A 23,603-nucleotide genomic window follows, 5' to 3' on the forward strand; every position below is an offset into this window, starting at 1 on the left:
AAACAAAAACTTTAACCAGGAAAAAAAATTGACCTAATTTTAAATGTAAGCCAATGTAAATAGTTATAAAATTTGTATTTAACAATTATTTAAAGCCTTATGCAGTTGCAAGAAGGCGCAAGGGTTTTGTGGGTATTGGCTGGGCCGTTGTTGGGCGAATCAGAAAATTACAGCACGGAAAGAGGCCATTTCAGCCCATCGTGTCCGTGCCGGCCAACAAAGAGCTATCCAGCCTAATCCCACTTCCCAGCTCTTGGTCCGTAGCCCTGCAGGTTACAGCATTCCAAGTGCGCATCCAAGTACTTTTTAAAGTGTGTTTAGTGTTCCTGTCTCTACCACCCTTTCAGGCAGTGAGTTCCAGACCCCCACGACCCTCTGGGCGAAGACATTTCCCCTCAAATCCTTCCCCCAATTACTTTAAATCTGTCTCCCCTGGTTTCTGACCCCTCTTCTGTCCACTTTTAGGCCCCTCAATTTATGCCCAACCCTGTCCCAGCGTAAGTGAATTTCTAGCAGATGGGCACCATTGCATGTGGAAAGCTGGAACTTGTGGGGCGCTTATGACTCCATACGCACGCTGCCAGCCCTGTGAAATCCTGCAACATGATGAGAAAGAGCGGGGGGCGGGGGGGGGGAAAGAGGAGAAGGAGGTCCAGCACTCGAGGTAATAATGCTTTGTTATTAAAGGTTAAAGGCAGGTGGCAGCAGCGGTTCAGACTGATTGAATATGGAACACTGACCGTGCTGGGACTGGGGACCCGAGTCCTGAGTTAGCCCATTAAACCCGGTGAATCGGCTGGGCCTCCATTGCCAGCGGGGCGAGTCCGTGAACAGGAGGAGCGGCCTAATGAGGCAAGGTCCGCAGGAAAGAGGGACAGAGGCAGGAAAAAAAAAAAAATCACATTATTCCAAAACTGGACATTCCCGAAATCTGTTAATGCACCACAGGATATTCGCAATACAACACGATCTAACCCAGAGTTTAACCAGCTCCGGCCCAGTCTCATTTGCTATTCCTGCGACACCGAATTTCACTTCACCCGGAATAAGCTCGGCTGTTCAAGATCCAAACACCGGAGACCAGAACCTTACGTGGAAGGTCTTTATTAAGTACAGACAAGTATTAAACATTAAAACCACATCCATACATGTACCGAGTTTGACAATCCCTGGCCACTTACTGCCCGGCTCCCCTGGGACCACAGTCCCGCAGTAACGGCCATCAGCATCTTCGAAACCAGATACAGGGAAAGGAGATTTGGATTGGGGAAGATTCCCCTCTGGGGGGTCAGGAAGAGCAAATCTTGGAGATTAGAGACTCGTGCATCACTATTCAAACAAAGTTAAACATTTCTGATCCAATAAGGTCAGCGACTGATCGAATCGGCCGGGTGAGCGCCAGCGGAGGGCGGATCGGTCTGAAGAATGAATAAAATTTCACTGACCCGCTGAGACCCCGCGTGACCTTGGAGCAGTGAAATAAACCCCGGTCTTAAAACGTTACCTCTCGGGCGCTGGCCCGTTTTCAAAATTTCAGCTTAGAAAACAGTTCCGCTGCCTGGTTGGGTTTGACGAGACACTAAACCGTACCGGAATCATTCACTGACCGAATGATGAGGATTATACCGGCGGCAGTAGTAAAACATAAACATGGAAGAGTTTTCACAAAGGAGGCCCTTGGATAAGACCGGACTGAGCAACGACAAATGGACACACTGATGAGGAAATTCCGGCTCGAATGCTCACTGATCCCGGTTTTCACAGTCTCCCTTTAGCCTCAACCCGCCTTGTTCATCTGTAAAGTGCAGAGGGAAAGAGAAACGCGGAATTCAGTCTCAAGACAGTGACTTCTGACTAGCTGGACTCACCCCGGCCCCGCTCTAATAGTTTGTGTCCCGGACAGCCCGCGATAGACCGAGTCAGTCAGCAGGACCCGAGATCTTCCCGTTCATGTCGCAACCCGCTGGGAGAAGGGAAACAAATCCAGGGTTTGATGGTTACCCGCGCCCACCCAGTTATTTCAGTCCAGTTTAAACAAGCTTCCCTTTACCCAGTTCTTTGTACGTTAATAGCACAAAGAGCAGATTGACAATGAGGAAGAGTGCGGGCCCGTTCATCCGACCTCCCTCCAATAATCCGTCAGGGAACGAGACTCCAATCCCCAGGGTCCTGTTGGGAAACAAACGGACGATTCCTGGGTCTCAATGTCCAGAGCCATTAGTTGGCAGAGTCTCACAGCTCAGACGCTGTCAGTTTACCTCGGGTCAGATTCAAATCCAGCCCGGAGTTGGCGAGGCCTCTCCCGGCTCTAAAAATACTTGGGCCTCAAGCCATTTCTCAACAGGCACAGCCCCGCCGTGGGCCTTGGTCAGAGCGGCAGATTCCGATACTAGCTCGGGCACTGCGTTGTTCGGGTCGGGCAGTAAGAGCTGGGCGTGTCCAGAGATGCTCGAACAGGACAATTTTGGGGGGCGGAAATCAACGTTTAAATCGGTTCTCATTTCAAGGTTTCTGAATTGAAGACTATGGGCAGAGAGCGCGGAGAAGGCAGGGGGGGGGAAAGGAGGAGGAGGAGGGGGGAGCGAAGAGAGGGCCTCCGAGAATGGTCGGGAGAAGAGCCGACTGTAGTACCTGGTGTCTCCTGGCGCCTGGCCCGCTTGCCGCCTCTCGCTTGTGTGCGATGTTCAAACACGTCAATGTACTCTGCCATCGAGATATACTGCCCGAGAGCCGCATCGTTGCACTCCCTTTTCTTGGGGCAAGACAAGTTGAACGGCTTTGGCACGGTGCATCCTCTGGTTGTGTGTGTCTGGAATGACAATAGCGTTAGTGCAGAATCTCAATCTATTCGCCAATCCCAGGATTGATATCAATGCATACAATGTCTTGCACCTTCTCCAAGGCCAATACATCCTTCCCGAGGCGCGTTGCCCAGAACTGAACCAAGTTCTCCAGAGGTGGTCCAAACAGAGCTCTGTACAACCAAGTACTTCCACTGATGGCCTTCACTCGAGGAAGCCCAACATCCCATAGCCTTGTAAAGTTATTTTGTACCTGTCCACTAGTTTAATGATCTGCTCATGTGCCTCAATCTCTACTCCTTCAGTTCCTAGCTGACCATTTATAAAAATACTCGGATCCAAGTTCCTCAGGGTCTAAAGTGGATGACCTCACTTCCCTACATTATACTCCAGCTGGCCACAGTTTTGCTCGATCAGTGGCCTTTTGAAAATTGCTGCTCCCACCTACACTACTAACTGCGCCATCCAACTCGCTCTCGTCAACACACTTGGATATACGGATCTCTATTCCTTCATCCAACTCATTGAAAGTGAAAAGCCGCCGCCCCAGTACGGATTCCGTGGGGAACCGCCAGTCACAACCTGCCAATTGGAGGACATGTCCAGTAGCTCTACTGTCTCCTGCCTGCTAACCAATGTTAAAATGGCTGCCTCCTTTTCCATGTGCTTTCATTTATGCCAACAGTCTATTTCGTGAAACCGTAAACCAACGCCTTCTGAAGTCCATATAAATAACATCCGTAGAATTACATAGAATCCCCAACACAGGAACAGGCCGCTCGGTCCTACTGCTGTAAGCTACACAAGAGCTTCCTTCCAACCCTAGTTCATCAACTCCATGGGTACAACCTTGTATTCCTTTCTCCCTCGTTAATGTAGCTGCTCCTTAAATGCATCTATACTATTTGGCTCAACTACCCTCGTGGTATCCAGTTCCACATTCTATCAAGTAGTTTTTGAAATCTTACTCGGTTTAATTAGGGACGATCTTATGATCTAGTTTTGGGTTCTCTACAAGAAGACACATCTGTCTAGTTGTTTCCTCCAAAGCCCCGCATAACTGGAGACTTCCATCAGGTCACCTCAGCCCCAGCCAGCTAGTCTTTCCTGATGGTGCAAGAAATTGCACCGATGAGCCTTCTCCAGTGCCTCATTTTTCAATAGAGATCACGTGTACAGTACAGGAAGTCCTATACAAATTAACCAGAACTTCTGCTCTTCAATTCTTTGCTTCTAGTAAAACCCAGTGTTCGGTTTGTATGCGCTCTTAAACCGGCCTTGCTGTTGCTACTTTTGATTTGAGAATCTGCGAGACATTCTCCTCTACTCCATTTCAATTGTTGTTTACCAAGGATTGTGCACTCATTTCCTTACCAAGATGCACAAAACTCCTTTAAATTAATTTCCATTTAAATACATTTACAACGTGACCAAGAAAAATAGGCAAATCAATTACCCTTTACAACGCTATGCTGGCTCCGTTGTCCAAGTGCTCAGTCAATCTACCACTAATGTCGTGGAGATTTGTCAATCTTCAGCCCCCATTACCATTCTTAGATTTAAAGCCAATTAATTCTACAGTTTCCTCTTATTATTTCGCAAGTCTGCCATTTCCTTACTCAATTACAGCATGGGCTTCATCTGCTCAGATTATGGCACCAATCAATTATTTACATTTATATTAGGAAAAAGCAGGTGGTCGTGAGTGACATGCGCCCCCTTGAAAATCGATAAGTGAAAATACGGAAATGGTGGCCATTTTGAATAATGCCAGACATCAACGAAATGTGGACTCAATGAAAGCAAACAACAGTAATGGCACTAAGTGACCCAATGGCTCCCATCCCAGGGATTTAAAGGGAGCAGATAAGAACATGCCAGATGCGCCAACTATGATGTTCCAAATTGTTCTCGATTCAACAACTATTCCTTTAGTGGGAAAACTGCATGATACTCGCTATTCAAGGAGTGTGAAACCAGGAATTAGAGCAGTTAGCCCAACACCTGTTGTGAAATTACTAGAATCCAAGGATGCAGAGACTAAACATTTGAAAAGTGGCAGCTGATCAGAAAGCCACTGATCAGAAAGCCTACATGGATCGGTGAAAGGCAGGTCATGCCTGACGGAGGTGGAGTCGGAGGAGGGTCTATGGAATTCCAAAAGGCATTCGATAAACTCCTCAAGACTGTTAGCTAAAAGTTCAAGCTCATAGAATTAAAGGCAAATCATTAACCTTGTTAGGAATTTGGATGAGTGGCAGGAGACAGTAGGGATAATTGGCAGGATGTAACTAGTGGTGTCCCACAGGAATGTGTTGGGCCTCAACTATTCACTATTTATTAACTAAATGGGATAGAAAGGCGCATGGGCAAAACTGTGGCAAATGGATTTCAAAGCACGTGTGAGGTCATGCACTTTTGAATGCAGGATAGATCAGAGTACTTTCCAAATGGTGAGAAGCTAGTAACAGTAGAGGTCTAAAAAAAGCCTCCCGCCATGTACATAGATCGTTAAAATTTCACGGACAGCTACAGAAAATCAAAAATAGCTAATGAATGCTGGTCTTATATCTCGAGGATTAACCAAGGGGGAAGAGGTAGAAGTTATGCTACTGTTAGACAAAGCCCTGGTTAGACTACACCTGGAGAACTGAGCACAGTTCTGGGCACCACACCTTAAGGATATCAAATCAACTTTTATTGTCATTGTTAGTGCACAAGTGCAGTACAACGAAATATAGGCTTGTGGTTCCCGAGAGTGTACATTTAGATTAAGACATTTAAACATGCAACATACATTTGGCTTGTAATACATTAACATAAGCATAACCATAATAAAAAGTGCATTGGCAGATGTGCAGGCTTTAGAGTTTATTTGTGGCGTTCAGTAGGATGACAGCCCTGGGAAAGAAGCGGTTCCTAAATCTGGTACGTACGGGTACGTATATTGGCTTGGCCTTGGAGGGAGTGCAGTGTAGGTTTACCAGAATACCAGACTGCCAAGGGTTAACTTACGAGGAGAAATTATACAAACAGGAGTGGTATTAGCTGGCATTTAAGGTTAAGTGGATTTGGTTGAAGATAAAAGCGAACTGAAGGTAAAGAGAAACTATTACTCCTGGTTGGAGTCTAGGACTAGGGGACATAGCCTATTGGAACCACACCTTTCAGGGGTGAAGTTAGTAAACGCTTCGACATAAAATAGTGTTAGAAGTTTGGAACTTCTGTAAACGGCAATTAATGCTGGGATCAATTGTTAATTTTAAATCTAAGATGGATAGATCGTTAGCCAAAGGTACTAAGGGATATGGGGCAAAAGCGAGTATATGCAGTTAGGTCACAGATCAGCCATGATCTCATAGCAGAACAGGTTCGAGGGGCTAAATAGCCTGCTCCTGTTTATGTAGGCATCAGGGCTTTTAATGACAAACAGCTCAAGGTATCTTGGGATTCCTCAGCGTTAAATGGATGGTGAAATGTTACCGTGGTTCTCGGTGTTCACTCACCGAGGGCGGGTACTTGCGGAGATCCTTGATGAAGTGCGACAGTTTGTACTCTTGGTCTGATCCGAACTCCCGGTGACCTTCGGCTGGCCTGTTTGTGTGGAGCTGTATATTGATCGGCCTGGTGAGCGGGATGGAATTCCTCATGTTCTGACCTGAGGAGATCACAAGATTGAAGGCGGCATCGGATAGCTCAGTCCGCTTAAAGACCCAACACGCATTTGCCATTTCCACACTACCGATAGGTACTTAACAGACACTGCTCCATCCAAATTCCCTCCGGTTTTTCCCCACACAAGCACCTCTTTACCCGGTCCCAGCTTCAGCTACAAATTTGCCATTTTTACATTGAATTGATGAATCCAATGTCTTCCTGTAGATTAACTCAAGATGGGAAAGGCATCAGGCCTTCCCCAGTCTGCCCACAAGACCCGATTCTCACCTTTGACCCTCAGCCTGACTAGCAAGTGCTTACTGTATCCTTCACCCAAGCTCGCATTCTCGAGATTGTGCTAAAAACAAACTGAACACTAATGAGATATCATGGATGATTAAAGCCACAAGGGAAAAATGAGGGTAAGGAAAGAGGCATACATTACGTGGACAGCAAGGGGAGAGCATAAGGGAGAATACGACGAGATTAGGAGAGAAGTCAACAATTAGGAAGGCAAAGCGGGTCTATGAAATTAAATCAAGGAACATGTCGTAAAATATTTTAGACAAGCTAAAAAAAGAGGTCGGATTGGGAATAGGACCACTAAGATGGACAGGATAATACCACAGGCAGCGATAGAGAGATGGCAGAAATTAAATAATTACTTGGCTTCTATATTTACCAGGGAGATAGAACAGGTGGACATGACGCTGGAAGGCAAAATTAGAAATGTGCATTGAGATATTAAATAAACTAATCAAACTAAGGAAAAACCTGGTTCAGATGGGTTACATCTGCACATTTTAAAATAATCTAGGGAAGAGATAGGCTCATACTACATATATTTAGTAATTCGTTAAAAATGGTGGTGCCAGAGGACTGGTGGTTAGCGAATATACCTATATTTAAGGAGAGATAGAACATGTCCAGGGAACTATAGACCAGTCAGCTTAATGATGGTAGGAAATATAAATGGAATACCTACTAAAGAAGAAAACAAAATCTAGAAACGCCAAAGGAATAGTCAACATTGAAATCAAAAGGGAAAGCTTGTTTGTTCAACCTCTGAATTTTTTTGAAGAGGCAACAGGGAGAGCAGACAAGGGTGATGCAGTAGGTGTAATTTATCTAGATTTGCAGAAGGCCTTCAAATAAGGTACTACAAAAGAGACTGATGAACAAAGTCAGAGAATGCAGAGTCAGGGGACAAGTAGCAAAATGGATAACTAGCTGGCTTGAGGAAAGGATGGACAGGCTGGGTCTCCTTTCTCTTGAAAGAGACAGCTGAGTAGTGACCCAAGAGGTCTTTAAAATTAAAGGCCATCAATATAAGAGAGTCACCAAGAAATCAAATAGGGAATTCAGGAGAAACTTCTTTACTCAGTGGTGAGAATGTGGAACTCGCTACCACAGGGAGTGGTTGAAGCAAATAGTATGGATTTACTTAAGGGAGAAGGGAATAGAGGGCTACAGATAGAGTTAGATGACGAAAGACAGGGGGAGGCTCAAGTTGAGCATAAATGCCAGCATGGACAGGTTGCACCAAATAGCCTGTTTGCTCCACAGCCTATAATGTAATCTCTGAACCTTTTAGTCAACCTATAGTTTGTCATGTGGAATCTTCGATGCATATTGGAAATCTGGGTGTCTCTCCTCATGGATCTCCCTGCTTCCCACTTGGGGTATCACTTCTCCAGTCACCCCCAAAATTTAAAAGTTGCGGGATTTTCACTTTCTTAACCCTTAACGGAAAGTCCACAGCAGGAGCTGAAGAGGTTGCTGTAGTGCAAGTGAAGGCAAACAGCAAGAAACATTCTATAAAACTGGATACATCAGCAGAGCAAGGGGGACCATTTCAGAATTAACAGGAGGGCGTTTGAAGTGACGCAGCTCAGAAGGGCACAAGGTCAATATTCAAGTTCTCCCAGAACTTGAGAAACGGGCCACCTATGTGGTGCTGATTAAGGCTCAGGACAGTCTCACGCCTTGGGGCAGAGTTGCTGGACTCTGGCAGAGCATCAACGACAGCAATTCACTGGCCATCATCCATCTCGGAAGAGGGAAACACGAGGGACACCACTTGACATGTCAGCAGCTCTACATTGGAATATGGCAATGATCAGGCTCAGAGATGTGCCCGCTCCTGCATAGAACCATCTCAAACATAACCACTTGGGCAAGATCCTGGAGGCCATTGATAGTGGGAGCCCCCAGCCAATGTTTTCTCGTGGACGATCATTTATCCTAATAGCTTTACCGTGATCCGATGGTCCAAGTGTACTGCATGCCACCAGCCAGAAGATGGACCTGGATTAATCATATTCTGTATTCCTGACAAAGATCCTAAACAAATGTGGAGCTGGACGCAACCCAACAGGGATGCAGCTGCAGTGAACTTGAAAGGATGAGCTGGAGTTAAAAGCCCAAGACAGAATGGAGCGGTGTCGTGTGGCTACTGCCTTATGTATCGGCACAGGAAGAATGATCCAGGGCCCCAGAAGGAATTGAGGCCACTCTGAAGTCACTCAGTGCCAGTGAAAGCATTCAGCGCTATCCATCCCCGGGATGCTCAGTAGGGATGTGGTGCCACGCCATCCTGCTGGGAAGAAACTTCCGAGTGGAAGAGACAATACAGATACAGACGACTGGTGACTCCAAACTCAATAGATTAAAGAAGCCGATCTTCCAACGGACCCAATTATTAGCCTCTGCCGCTGTGTTAAATACTGACCATCAGCCTCTGATCAACTAACTGATGGAATTGGCTAATGGTCCGGGATTCTTTCCCTTGTAGAACAGACTTGATGAAACTGGTGACAGTGGCAATCATGAAAAATGAGCTTTTAGAATGGACAATGTTGGGAATCAAATTGAACTCTGTACATGATCGCAGGTAGAGCTCCAGTTGTAGAAACATAATCTGAATTACTTGGAAGGCAATACAACCTACGCACCGCATACACACCAGCCTTCTCCCCATAGTTCAGTGGGTTACAAATAGCCTGTGGGCTATCTAAAGTCAGCCTCACGAAATAGCATTAATGAACCTTGCATTTCATCTCTCCAACACTGGCTATAGACACCTCCCTACAAAAGGGACACCTGGAATCTCTTCCAAATCAGCCACGCGCAGTCAACCAGTTTACTTGTGCCAGCAATCGCGAGATGCATCATTGCTTCGTTGAGCCGCCTGTGCTCTGCCGTCTCCCTTTGTAATCGAGCGATTGTCGACATTTCCCGCTCCTCCGAGCTCATTGGCCTCCAGTATACATGGCTCCTGGACCGCCTAGGGATAAAGGGAAGCACAGATGTGGTTAGTTCACCCAGAAAAGCGGAGTTGGCAGTTAGTTCACGCAGTCTGGCCAACACTACAAATTAGACAGTCTATTCTTCATGAACTTGATTCGCACCAACAATTCAAGCTCTCCAAAGAGAAAGAAAGCAAGTTTATTTTAAGACCTGTTTTCTTTAGCTCACGTCCCAAAATGCTTTAAAACTTGGAAGTGTAGTCACTGTCGTAATGTAGGAAACGTGCCAGACAATCTGGAAACAAGCTCCCACAAACAGACTAGATAACGTTTAAGCTGATACTTTGTTTAACTTGTCCCATTACCACCTCCTTTTGCCTTGAATATCTGAACCTCTCCTGCCTTGTATCCCATCACAGACCTTCCCCTTTGTTCTTTCATCCCCTCCCCACTTTCCCAGCCCCTGCAGTTGCTTATAAATCTGTTCCATTTCCTGCTTTTTTCCAGTACTGACGGAAGGTCATCGACATGAAACGTTAAATCTGTTTCTCAGATGCTACCTGACCTCCAGCATGGTTTTTATTTTACATTTCCAGCATCTGCAGTATTTTTAGATATCTGTTTCACTGACGTTGATTGATGGAATATTGGCCAGCACACCACGGATAACTCCTGCTGTTTTAGTGCCATGGGAGATTTTAGGTCCATCTGAGAACAGACAGGGCCTGGGTTTAATGTCTCATCTGAAAGGTGAGCACCAGCAACAGTGCAGCACTCCCTCAGTACTGCACTGGAGTGTCAGCCTAGATTATTGTACAGGTTTTTGCAGTGAGACTTGAAACCACAACCTCCTCACTCAGCTGCTGCTCAGTTGGGAGCAACTTCGCTTGTCTCCTCCCTGCCTCACTCCCACAAAAGTGGCGAATTCCTAAGAAAATCCAGGTTCAATTTGCACCCCAACCCCAGTAATTTACAAGGTGAGCAGGAATTGGGACAGGTGCCAGGACCTGAACTATAGGGGGCTTCACTGGAGTCATGAGTCAGCTGGTGATCATCCTCTAGCCAGGTCTCGGGCTGTTTAAGTTCAGGGTTATTCGGAGGGAAAATGTCCTCCAGCATCGAGTGAAAGCTCAAACCTTCGGGGTGAGCGAGACCAGCTCGGAGTCCTGTAGACTTCCTTAGCACAGGTCACCCATTAGCGGGGCTGCGATAGCTAATCTGGCTCTGAACTTCAAAAATCACCAGGTCTGCAATGGTCACTTCTATTCCCAGTCCTACTTCCCCTCGGCCCCAGAGTCACTGGAGGGTCGCTAGTTCCTGGTTAGATAATTGAACTGCGCGGGTTGGAGCCTCACGCACGGACAACAGACAGGGAGCCAACGCCTCAGAATCAGATTTACGAGACCAGAGGTGACACTACACTGGAGCCATTCCCCATCCCCACCTCTTATTCTAAATGGATAGTGGGGATACCTGATGGCCCAACACTCCGCTGAAGCGGTAGAAATCAGGTCCAGACTAAATAATTAAAACCGATCGAAGCTTAGTTCCTAAGTGGTGCGTTTAACCCAGGGAATCACTGCAAGAAGCAGCGTGAATTTAGAATTCACAGGTCTCAAAAGGCGATATCCGGACACTGACTTTGGGCGGCATGACTTCACTTAACTAATCCTGATGAATCCGAGGCAAATCCGAAACTCGAGGTTTGATTTGACAGGAGAGCAGTTAGCACGGGTGACAACAGCAGATAGAGGCTCAATGTGGTGAATCGGGATTGATGGAAATCACAGTCGGAAGTTTACGGTAGAGAAGGATGCCATTCGTCCCATCATGTAATGTCGAAATAGCCATCTAGTCTAATCCCACTTTCCATCTTTTGGTTCGTATCGTTACAGGTTACTACACTTTGTGCATATCCAAGTACTATGTAATGCGATGAGGGTCTCTGCCTCTACCACCCTCTCAGGTAGCGAGTTCCAGACCCCACCACCCCAGGTGAACATTTCTAAAACACCTCTAAAGACGACTTTCAATCTGTTCTAGTTATTGACCTCCAACTGAAATAGGTCCGTCCTATCCATTATCTGGACCCCAGTTTATACAAGTCAATGCAAACCACCCCAGCCCATCCAATCATTCCTCATTGCTAAAGTTCTCCAGTCCTGTCATCATCCTGGTAAATCCCCTTGTACCTTCTCTAGTGCAATCACATTTCATTTAATGGCGACCCCAAAGCTGTATGCAGGGCTCTAGCCCAACTATTAGCAAGGGAAACAAGGCAATCTTTTCCTGGCCCCCATCAGACCCGGGACCGTGAGAAAGAACAGTTGCAACAAGAGCCATGCATTTATCCCACTGATTGATTCTCGGTTAAAATGCACCGCCCTAAAAAGTCAAATCATTGGGGAAGCTGGACACTGAAGGAACAAGCCCAGTTCGGACCGACGTGTTTGCAACTTACTTGAGAACGGTAGGAGTTCGAGGTAGAGTCAGCTTGGGTCTCCGGGGGATCACCACGTGACCTCGAGCACCTCCCGATTGTTGGGCTGCAGCAAGCCTGCCGGAAGAGAAGGCGATTCATTTAACATCCAATTATCTTTATCAGAGGGAGACCATCTTCAGGCTGAAATAAGGAAGCGTTATATGGAACCAAGTGAAACCTGTTGGTTATTAATACCACATTCAGTTAGTCCTGACTGTGGGAGTTAACTACCTGGTGAATCGGCCACTGTTCTGGAAAGGAACTCGAGCTTAATTTACCGGACAAATTACTGGTGAAGTCTAGATATGAGCAACTGGCGGTGGGAGAAATCACGACCAAGACCAGCCAGTTCTCAAAGGATACCAAATTGGGCAGGTGGGAAAAGCCAGCCGATTTCTGGCCACAGTTTAAAGAGGCTGAATGAAACACAGCCCCGGCTCCCGGGCTGTAACCAGGCTGAATTAACAAGGCGAGTCTTCAAACAGCATTCGAGCTGACTGTTCCACTTGCACTTGCAGCCAGTGAACTGTGAAGTGAGGAGCCGCCAGAGCAAGGCCGACAGTCACGATATCCAGAGAGTAGTGAGAGTCTGCGCCTGCGCCTGTTCTTTCGGCGTGCAATCCATGCACTTTTATCCCCTGCAAGCATTTATCCAGTTCCCTTAAGGCTACTGTTCAGTCGGCATCCACCATCCCAGCAGGCAGTGCATTCCAAAGACTAACCACTCGTAAAGTTTCTCATGTCGCCTTTGGTTCTTTTGCCAATCACCTTAAATCTGTGTCCTCGTGAGCTACCCTTCAGCCATTGTAAGAAGTTTTCTAAACCCTTTGATTTTAAACATTATTAAACAGCCGATTAGCCTCCTCGGCTCCAAGGAGAACCGCCCCAGCTTCGCTATCCATGTAACTGCAATTACTCATCCCTGGAACCATTCTGGTAAATCTCGTATGTACCCGCAAAGACTTTCATATCCTTCCTAAAACGTGGTGACCAGAACGGGATGAAATACTCCCGTTGTGGCCTAACCAGCGCTTTATAAAGGTTGAGCATAACTTCTTTACTGAATACCTCTATTTAATAAGCCCAAGATCTCATATGTCCTGCCACCTTCAGGGGCCTATGCACATTAACTCCCAGGTCACTCTGTCCCTACACAAGTTGCGCCCTTAAGTGTATATTGCCGCTCCCTGTTCCTTCTGCCAAAATGCATCACCTCACTTAAATTCCATCTGCCACTTGCCTGCCTATTCTGCTAGCCTTTCTATCTCTTGTTGCAGTCGATTGGTTTCACCCTCATGGTTTGTCATGTCTGACATCAAGTCTTGCAACTCCAATTTACCCGGGCCAGATCCTAATCAATTCACTGAAAAGAGCCCTCCATAACTAGACTAAATCTTACCATACTATGATAAATATTCGAGATGCTCTCCAAATGTTACATTCGCCAATTGATCGAGTTAGTTCCAGGACTACATCCAGCAATGCCTCCTTTCCTCTTTGGCTAATAAACCTGATAAATAAATTTCTCTTGAGCACACCTGAATTCCCTCCTTGAAAAAAAATCATTGCCCCATTCCGTAGAGGGAGTTAAAAAGTGTCCCATTATCAATACTATCGTTAATGCATCTCTAGTTTTTGTAAAATCTGCCCATGTATCTCCTTCACTATTTAATGGCCTATAAAATACACCAAGTAGCCCAATATCTCCACACTGTTTCTCAACTACAATCAAAGATTCTGCCTTTGATCCTCAATCAAAACTGCTACCCTTCGTGCTTGGTCCCCTCCCCATCTCTCCTGAAGACTTCGGAATCACCATATGAAGCATCCCATCCTCACATTTGAACCAGTTCTCATTAGTGCCACATATTCGTGGTTTTTAGCGCCTGCAGCTCACCAACCTGTGCACACATGTACTCCAAACCTAACTTGGACTTTATTTTCTATGATCCCACCCAATTCTGTATTTCTAACTAGAACTCCGTAGTGTACATCTTATTTCTACTTTATAAATACTACATATTGGTGCCCAACCATACTGCCGAATTAGTTTAAACCCTCCCAACATTTACAAACTTGTCCAGAAGTATTGGTCCCAGCTTTGTTCTGGTGCAAGCCGGCCTTCTTGAACAGGCCCCTCCCGCTACAGAACTGCTCCCAATGTGTCAGGGTTCTGAAGCCCTCCCTCCTGCACAATGTCTCTAGCCATTCATTCACCTCCCATTTCTACTCAGGACGTGGCACTGGGAATAATCCAGAGATTGCTACCTTGGAGGGTCTGCTTTTTAAATTAATGCTATATTACATTTCTGGCAGCAACAATCCCCCCTAAAATCCATGCTAAACCAGTTCGAACCCCAACTCAACGAAGCTAATCACCAATCCTTCGGTAGTCACCGGGCGGCGGAGGGGGAAGTACAGACAAGCCAGATCGTATCAGGCAGGGTCTTCAGAGATCCTGGATAATTCCTGGAAACCAGAACTCATTCCTCACATTGAGCCTGGTCTTCACGGCCAACGCGGAGACTGAATGGTGACACGGCTAATCTAAAGGACTCCGCCGCTGGAGGTTGACGGAGACTCGGCATTACTTACCCCAGAGGCTGGGCCGGACCCTCAGCAGCGGACAGTCGGCCGTCGGTGGACCGTCTCCTGGTCGCCAGCGAATTTACCGTGTCCGGGGGAGTGGTGGGGATTCCAGCGCTCGACGCTCCGCCCTCTGCACAGACAGGAGGAGAGAGGCAGGAGTTTAGGTGATGTATATACCAAGAGCTCTGATCGCCCCCTGATACTGAGGCCAAGCCGGTATTCTAAGCAGTCTACAGCCATTTTCACAAACTCCAGGATCCGAGTCTGGATTGAGCCCTCCATCCCACAAAAGACACCCCCCGGAGTAGGAATTCGCAGCCTTTCCGTGTACAGAGGGTGAGCGGTTAATAAAGGAACGGGGTAAATCCTCGGCCCCCAAACCTTCAAAATCACTCGCTCGGGTTCGCTTGATTTTAGGAGCATATATACAAGCACCAAACAGATCCATTCCGAACTCGTTATTAGGTTTAAACGGCGGGCGCTCACGGGGCATCGCAGGTTGTCGGTCACAAAAGCAGAAGTTGCGCTGTAAAAGGATTCTACGATAGACACATCTTGCATGACAAGCCTTGAAAGGGATCCCAGCCCAGCGTTAGAGACACAATAACCCGAGTCAGAACAGTTCATTCTCTCCCAAGCCACTTCAGCAAAGGATGACGACATGTCATTCTAACCCAGCCAGTTATAATCCTCCGGGAACTTCCAGCCCAGAGACTGCGGCAGGCAATGGGTTCGGTCCCAGTGAGAAGTTGAACACTCTCCAGGCTCGGTCTGTTCACGGCAGTAATTTGAACCCAGCCTGGTCTGTGGGTTGTGAGCCCAGACTCCCGAAAGCCTGGATTGGAAAGATCACTCGAGTGGCCCACGTGAATAGCCGGGTCGGACGGGTAGGTCACCGAGACAAAGTTTGAAAAGTAAACTTCACATCGAAAGTGTCTAACCCGGCAGTACCAGGTTCGGTGCAGAAAGTGAAACATTATTCGGAGAGATGACAGTACACAGGGCGGTAGAATTTGGGAACTCATCCGCAAACAATTGATAGCTCAAATGTTAAATTTAACTCAAAGATGTGTTAACCAAAGGTATTCGGGGAGAAGGGGCAAAGGCGGGAATGAGTTAGGTCACAGGTCAGCCATGATCTCATTGAACGGCAGAATATTGCTCGAGGGGCTAAATTGCCTCCTTCTCTTCCTGTTGTCCTATAGCATCGGTTCTGGTCAAAGTTCAGATTTTCTTGGGAAATAAAGACTTGCATCAGTATAGCGCCTCTTCGACCGCCAAACGTCTCAAAGCGCTTTACAGCCAAAGTCGTACTTTTGAAGTGGAGTCACTGTCGGTGTGGGACACGCAGCAGCCAATTTGCACACAGCAAGCTCCCGCAATGATAGTGCCCAAATAATCTGCTTTAATGATACTGATTGAGGATAAATATTGGCCAGGACAATAGGGAGAACTCCCTGCTCTTCAGCCACTGTTAGAATCTTTTAAATCTCCGAGAGCAGACAGGGCCTCGGTTCAACATCTCACCCTCCAGCCAATGCAGCACTCAGTCCTGCGCTGGAGTCTCAGCCTAGATTTTATTATGCTCAAGTGTCTGTAACGGGAATTAACCCATAACCTTCAGGTGTGGGCGGTACCAGCAGAACCACAGTTCGACACAAGTTGATCAGTAAAGTGGGCATTAAACTCCGCCCATCATGACAGAGTTGCAGATGGACCGGGTTTAATTTGTTTTCTAATTAATTGACCCAGTTTGATTACAAATTAAATGTTACAATGCCTTGATATATTTCTCACAAGTTTGCAAAGTATTTTCCAAATTTACCAAACCGTTAAGGCCCAGCAAGTGAACTAGTGCCCCGTCACAGCTCTTGAGAGCAAGGGCCCCTCCAACACCCAACTGGCAACGTAAAAATTCTACTCACATCTAGTTCCTCTCTACAAACCCAGAGTAAGATAAAAACAGTGGAAAGATGTGGGGCAAGCCATTAGATCTGGACTGATATTAAACTCCACGCTCACCTCACAACTTAAGTGACTACACTTAATGTCTTGTTGGGCACAAGGTGCTTTGGGACATCGAGGTCATGAAAGACGCTACATGAATGAAAGTTTAAGATTCTTAACACCATTAGAAGAGAGATCATTCTAATAGTCAGGAGACATTAAACATCCAGGACACCGAGTGAACCTTCTCCAGACTCGGCCGCTAAACCAGGGATCTCCCAAACATCTGGATTTCAGAGACCGAGTGAGTAGAAAGAAAAAGCAACTTAACGGAATCGCAGAGTTCTTCCCGTTCAATCAGAGGGCTCACCACAGCCTTTGGAACGCCACATCTCCAAGGTATACAAGGTAACTTGATTTTGGCACCACTCTCCATATCTGCTAGTTTTACACCGAATGACATTTAATCGGATCTGCATCAGAAGGAGACAATCAGCTCAGTTAGGAATGGCCATTAACATATCTTGAAGACACGGTAATGTGGCAGCAAAGAGTGAAGGAGGTTCAGAAATGATGGCGGAGCAGGCTCGAGGGGCCAAGTGGCCTATTTATGTTCTTCTGATTGCAGCGCTGCACTCCCGGCCGAGTAGCTTACAAAAGAGGCTTACCCTAAATCAGAAGGATTCAAGCAGCCGAGACCAGGAGACCGCCCCAAGACCTGGAAAACCAAACACGCCGGTTAACCAGCGGCTTATAAATAATTAAATAAGAGATTACAGCAACTATCTCAAACATCATCAGCACAGAAACTGCTCCAACTTCAACCCGAAACTTTTGGTTCCCAACTAAACACAGAAGGAAAACAAACAGAGCAGGGAGAGAAACAATCGCCCGCTCATTGAAACTTGCTCTGCTGTAACTCCAGAAACTACTTCCAGAGAATATCAGGTCAAACCTCGCTAAGCGTCTCTCACCTCTATGTTTACCTTTCTTCAGCCCACAGCTCTGCTTTATACGGGACGCTAACCGTGCGTTGACCAATCAAACCGCAGCTTTAATCAAATCCTTGTGACCAGTGACGTCAGCATTTTTCTCGTCCAATGGGTGTCCGTGCTGATTGAGAGACAGCATCTTGTCAGGTCGCATGGGATTGAGTGGAAAAGGCGCTGCGAATCGAAACCGATCCTCAGTCATTGGGTCTTTTTGATGGACCAATAAGGGTGAGACTGGGTTGCCCCCCCCCCCCACAGTTATCAAACAACAATCATCGCAACAAGTGCCTGTTGGGAAGCTAGCCGCAGATTTAATAACTTTTCGGTCCTTCGGGACGGGAAGTATGCGGTGTGCTTCCTGCAAGAAACCCACACCGTTCCGGGAGATGAGGCCACATGGCTCCTGGAGTGGCAAGGAGGGGTCAGCATGAGTCACCTCTCCAGTGTGAGGTTGTTACTGCAGTGGAGTTTGAGCTCAGTGCTTTGCAACCGGAAGAGTTAAGATGGCCTCCCAAGTGCGTCAGAACTATCACAAGGACTGTGAGGATGCTGTCAACAAGCAGATCAACATGGAGCTCTATTCCTCCTATGTCTATCTCTCCATTGGAGCCTCTTTCAACCCAAATTATTGGTGCGTATGTGCGAGCTCAGCTCAGCTCGGCTCGGTGCTGGATGAAGGGACTGCTCCACACCTCGGCTGCTCGGGGGGAACGGCAGTGCGGAAGGCGGTGGGGGGCTTAGGGTGGAGCGGCTGGCCGCCAGGAGCAGAGTCGGATGATGCTGTGGGTGAGCATGTTGTACGGTTACTAAGGTCGAAGAACGGTCTCTGGCCCGAATGAGTTCCAGCTGCCCCGCCTGTGCTCCATCTGGTGGCAGCTGTGAGGCTTTGTTTCGATGGTGGGATCGGGTTTGTGCCGCCATTTTGCTGGAGGAAAGACAGACTCTTTCCATCTATAGTATCGTGTTTGAACAGCCAATGATGGGAAAAGAGAATGGATTAAAAGTGAAAAAGGAAAATAAAAGGAAGATAAAAGGCAAAATAAGTATTGGCAAGGGATAACGAATGTCTTGATGGTTGGGTCCTGTGAGTGATAACCAGCAAGAAGAAGGAAATTTTTTGTATTTGTTTTCCTCTTTTACGGGATTTGAGAAAGTGGACGGCTTCTTTTTCTGTGGAAAGGTTGAAGACTGTGGATAAGGATTATGACATTATATGGTTGGATAACATCAAGTGAAGATGAGGAGTTATGAGAGAGCCAATAGGACTGGCGTTGGACTGGTATTACTTTGTTGAAGAAGTTTTTGGGGTTTTGGTTAAAAATAGTTTATTTTAAGTGATTTTTGATATGGGTGTGGGACTGTATATGTTGTGGTGGTATCTAATGTTATAACCTTCCTTAATCGAACGAACGAACGCTCTAGTGAACGCACCCATGCGGATACAAATATATGCACGCACGCACACATACATAATGGAACTTACGTTCGACCGAATGAAGGGCCCGCTCCCCGGGATGGGGGAAACTTGGTGAGCGTGAGGCCTGCCGGATGGATGAACGAATGCACACATGCATACAGGTAGACAAATGATACGCACGTATATACATTGGAACTTACGTTCGACTGAATGAAGGACCCTCGCTCCCAAGGTGAATCGAGTGCCGCCTGGTGAGCGTGAGGTCTGCCGGACAGATGAACGAACACATAGGCATGCATGCAGATAGAAACGGCACACATGCACATGGAATTTACGCTTGAGCGAACGAATGGACGAATGGAGGAATGAATGATTGAACAATGCCAGTTGGACTGGCGTGTACGGATTCTTGGTTTATTGAATAGTTGCAGTTTGTACTGTTAAATATTATTGATAAACCTGTAAAATTTATTGTTGTATTTATATTGTTGACTATAATTGGTGAATGAATGTAATGGATTTATTATATAACTGTTGAGTTGTATAAGTGTTGTTGTACTTGAATGTTAAAATTTAAAAAGACAACAGGTTATACTAAGCAAAAATGAGGAGTTACTAGATTGTCAGTAGGACCGGTATGTATTGTTTTTTATTATGGGTAATTGTATTGTTGACATTGTATTTGTCTGAAAAAATGTATTATTTTATTTGTACTGTTAATCTTAAAGTTGATTTTTGTTAAGGTTAGCCTTATTGTGGTTAATGAATGTAATGGATTTATTATGAAGTTGATGTATTGTAATAAGTATTACCAGATTTAAATAAAAGATTTGAGTGGAAAAGACGCTGCGAATCGAAACCGATCCTCAGTCATTGGGTCTTTTTGATGGACCAATAAGGGTGAGACTGGGTTGCCCCCCCCCCCACAGTTATCAAACAACAATCATCGCAACAAGTGCCTGTTGGGAAGCTAGCCGCAGATTTAATAACTTTTCGGTCCTTCGGGACGGGAAGTATGCGGAGTGCTTCCTGCAAGAAACCCACACCGTTCCGGGAGGCGAGGCCATGTGGCTCCTGGAGTGGCAAGGAGGGGTCAGCATGAGTCACCTCTCCAGTGTGAGGTTGTTACTACAGTGGAGTTTGAGCTCAGTGCTTTGCAACAGGAAGAGTCAAGATGGCCTCCCAAGTGCGTCAGAACTATCACAAGGACTGTGAGGATGCTGTCAACAAGCAGATCAACATGGAGCTCTATTCCTCCTATGTTTATCTCTCCATTGGAGCCTCTTTCAACCCAAATTTTTGGTGCGTATGTGCGAGCTCAGCTGAGCTCGGCTCGGTGCTGGATGAACGGACTGCTCCACACCTCGGCTGCTCGGGGGGAACGCCAGTGCGGAAGGCGGCGGGGGGCTTAGGGTGGAGCGGCTGGCCGCCAGGAGCGGAGTCGGATGATGCTGTGGGTGAGCATGTTGTACGGTTACTAAGGTCGAAGAACGGTCTCTGGCCCGAATGAGTTCCAGCTGCCCCGCCTGTGCTCCATCTGGTGGCAGCTGTGAGGCTTTGTTTCGGTGATGGGATCGGGTTTGTGCCGCCATTTTGCTGGAGGAAAGACAGACTGTTCCCATCTATGGTATGGTGTTTGAACAGCCAATGATGGGAAAAGAGAATGGATTAAAAGTGAAAAAGGAAAATAAAAGGAAGATAAAAGGCAAAATAAGTATTGGCAAGGGATAACGAATGTCTTGATGGTTGGGTCCTGCGAGTGATAACAGCAAGAAGAAGGAAATTTTTTGTATTTGTTTTCCTCTTTTACGGCATTTGAGAAAGTGGACGGCTTCTTTTTCTGTGGAAAGGTTGAAGACTGTGGATAAGGTTTATGACATTATATGGTTGGATAACATCAAGTGAAGACGAGGAGTTATGAGAGAGCCAATAGGACTGGCGTTGGACTGGTATTACTTTGTTGAAGAAGTTTTTGGGGTTTTGGTTAAAAATAGTTTATTTGAAGTGATTTTTGATATGGGTGTGGGACTGTATATGTTGTGGTGGTATCTAATATTATAACCTTCCTTAATCGAACGAACGAACGCTCTAGTGAACGCACCCATGCGGATACAAATATATGCACGCACGCACACATACATAATGGAACTTACGTTCGACCGAATGAAGGGCCCGCTCCCCGGGATGGGGGAAACTTGGTGAGCGTGAGGCCTGCCAGATGGATGAACGAACGCACACATGCATACAGGGAGACAAATGATACGCACGTATATACATTGGAACTTACGTTCGACTGAATGAAGGACCCTCGCTCCCAAGGTGAATCGAGTGCCGCCTGGTGAGCGTGAGGTCTGCCGGACAGATGAACGAACACATAGGCATGCATGCAGATAGAAACGGCACACATGCACATGGAATTTACGCTTGAGCGAACGAATGGACGAATGGAGGAATGAATGATTGAACAATGCCAGTTGGACTGGCGTGTACGGATTCTTGGTTTATTGAATAGTTGCAGTTTGTACTGTTAAATATTATTGATAAACCTGTAAAATTTATTGTTGTATTTATATTGTTGACTATAATTGGTGAATGAATGTAATGGATTTATTATGTAACTGTTGAGTTGTATAAGTGCTGTTGTACTTGAATGTTAAAATTTAAAAAGGCAACAGGTTGTACTAAGCAAAAATGAGGAGTTACTAGATTGTCAGTAGGACCGGTATGTATTGTTTTTTATTATGGGTAATTGTATTGTTGACATTGTATTTGTCTGAAAAAATGTATTATTTTATTTGTACTGTTAATCTTAAAGTTGATTTTTGTTAAGGTTAGCCTTATTGTGGTTAATGAATGTAATGGATTTATTATGAAGTTGATGTATTGTAATAAGTATTACCAGATTTAAATAAAAGATTTGAGTGGAAAAGGCGCTGCGAATCGAAACCGATCCTCAGTCATTGGGTCTTTTTGATGGACCAATAAGGGTGAGACTGGATTGCCCCCACAGTTATCAAACAACAATCATCGCAACAAGTGCCCGTTGGGAAGCTAGCTGCAGATTTAATAACTTTTCGGTCCTTCGGGACGGGAAGTATGCGGTGTGCTTCCTGCAAGAAACCAACACCGTTCCGGGAGACGAGGCCACGTGGCTCCTGGAGTGGCAAGGAGGGGTCAGCATGAGTCACCTCTCCAGTGTTTCCAGCGGGGTGGCTATCTTGCTGGCCCCGCATTTTCAGCCGGAGATCTTGGGGGTCAAGGAGCTCGTGCCGGGCCGCTTGCTCCAGGTCACTGTTCGCCTGGGGGGCGTGCCGCTCCATTTAGTGAACGTGTACGCCCCTGGGGCCGGTGCGCAGCAAGCGCGCTTCTTTGAAGACGTGTCCACTCTTCTGGGCTCCATCGACGCAGGCGAGTGCATCGTCCTCGGGGGGGATTTTAATTGCACCCTCGATGCAAGGGACCGCACCGGTGGCCTGCGAAGCCCGGCGGCGATGGAGAAGTTGAGGGACCTGGTCGGGTCCCTCGACTTGGTGGACGTCTGGCGTAATCTCCATCCCGACTCCAGCGCCTTCACTTGCGTGAGGCCTGGGAGAGGAGCGACCAGAATCGACGGCCTCTACATTTCCCGGGCATACGTCTCCTGCGTTCTGGCGGCTTCCATGCGGCCGGTGCCGTGCATGGACCACCACCTGGTGTGGGCGGAGCTCGTTCCACTGCGCGCGCCGGGGGGGTCCACGTACTGGCACTTTAACAACCTGCTGCTGGAGGACGTACGGTTCCGGGATTCGTTTTGTCGGTTCTGGGCCGGCTGGAGAAGGAAGCAGGGGGGCTTCCCCTCCTTGAGGCTATGGTGGGACGTGGGCAAGGCTCACGTCCATCTCTTCTGTCAAGAGTATGCGAGGGGGTCGACCAAGAGGCGGGAGGCCCGGCTCGGGCGGCTGGAGAAGGAGGTGCTCGACCTGGAGTCCCGTCTCGGTCAAGTCGGCGAGGACCCGGCCCTGCGGTTGGTGTACGAAGAGAAGAAGGGCGTGCTGAAGGACCTGCAGCTCGTCGTGTCCCGAGGCGCGTTCGTGAGGTCGCGGATCCAGTTCCTGCGGGACCTGGACCGCGGCTCCCCCTTCTTCTACTCGCTGGCAAAAAGACGGGGGGTCCGTAAGCAGCTCTTGGAGCTGCTGGCCGACGACGGATCTCTGGTCTCGGATCTGGAGGGAATCCGCGTGGAGACCCACGCCTATTACGGGGCTCTGTTCTCTCCGGATCCGTCCAGCGAGGATGCGCGCAGAGTTTTGTGGGATGACCTGCCGAAGGTCAGCCTGGAGGGCGCCGAAAAATTGGACGTTCCTCTGAGTCTGGAGGAGCTGACCGGCGCCCTCCGCCTGCTCTCTAGGGGGAAGTCCCCGGGGCTGGACGGGCTGACCGTGGAGTTCCAAAGGGCGTTCTGGGATGTCCTGGGGAGCGACTACGCGCGGG

General features: G+C 47.2%; 1 protein-coding gene across 1 annotated transcript; it reads right to left on the reverse strand.

The window, feature by feature from the left end:
• Positions 1-1,088: 1,088 nt before the first annotated feature.
• LOC147119696 (targeting protein for Xklp2-A-like) lies at positions 1,089-21,509 on the reverse strand. Its single transcript, XM_085984134.1, has 9 exons — positions 21,421-21,509; positions 19,334-19,397; positions 17,095-17,197; positions 14,784-14,907; positions 12,168-12,263; positions 9,605-9,744; positions 6,308-6,459; positions 2,632-2,809; positions 1,089-1,795 (listed from the first exon to the last, which is right to left on the reverse strand). Exons 1-9 carry the CDS (start codon positions 21,507-21,509, stop codon positions 1,743-1,745), a joined length of 999 nt encoding a protein of 332 aa, XP_085840260.1. The 3' UTR covers positions 1,089-1,742.
• Between the last annotated feature and the right edge of the window lie 2,094 nt (positions 21,510-23,603).

Source organism: Somniosus microcephalus, chromosome 4, assembly GCF_052327205.1.
Source record: "Somniosus microcephalus isolate GS21.2 chromosome 4, FLI_Smic_1.0, whole genome shotgun sequence".
Classification (NCBI taxonomy): Eukaryota; Metazoa; Chordata; class Chondrichthyes; order Squaliformes; family Somniosidae; genus Somniosus; species Somniosus microcephalus.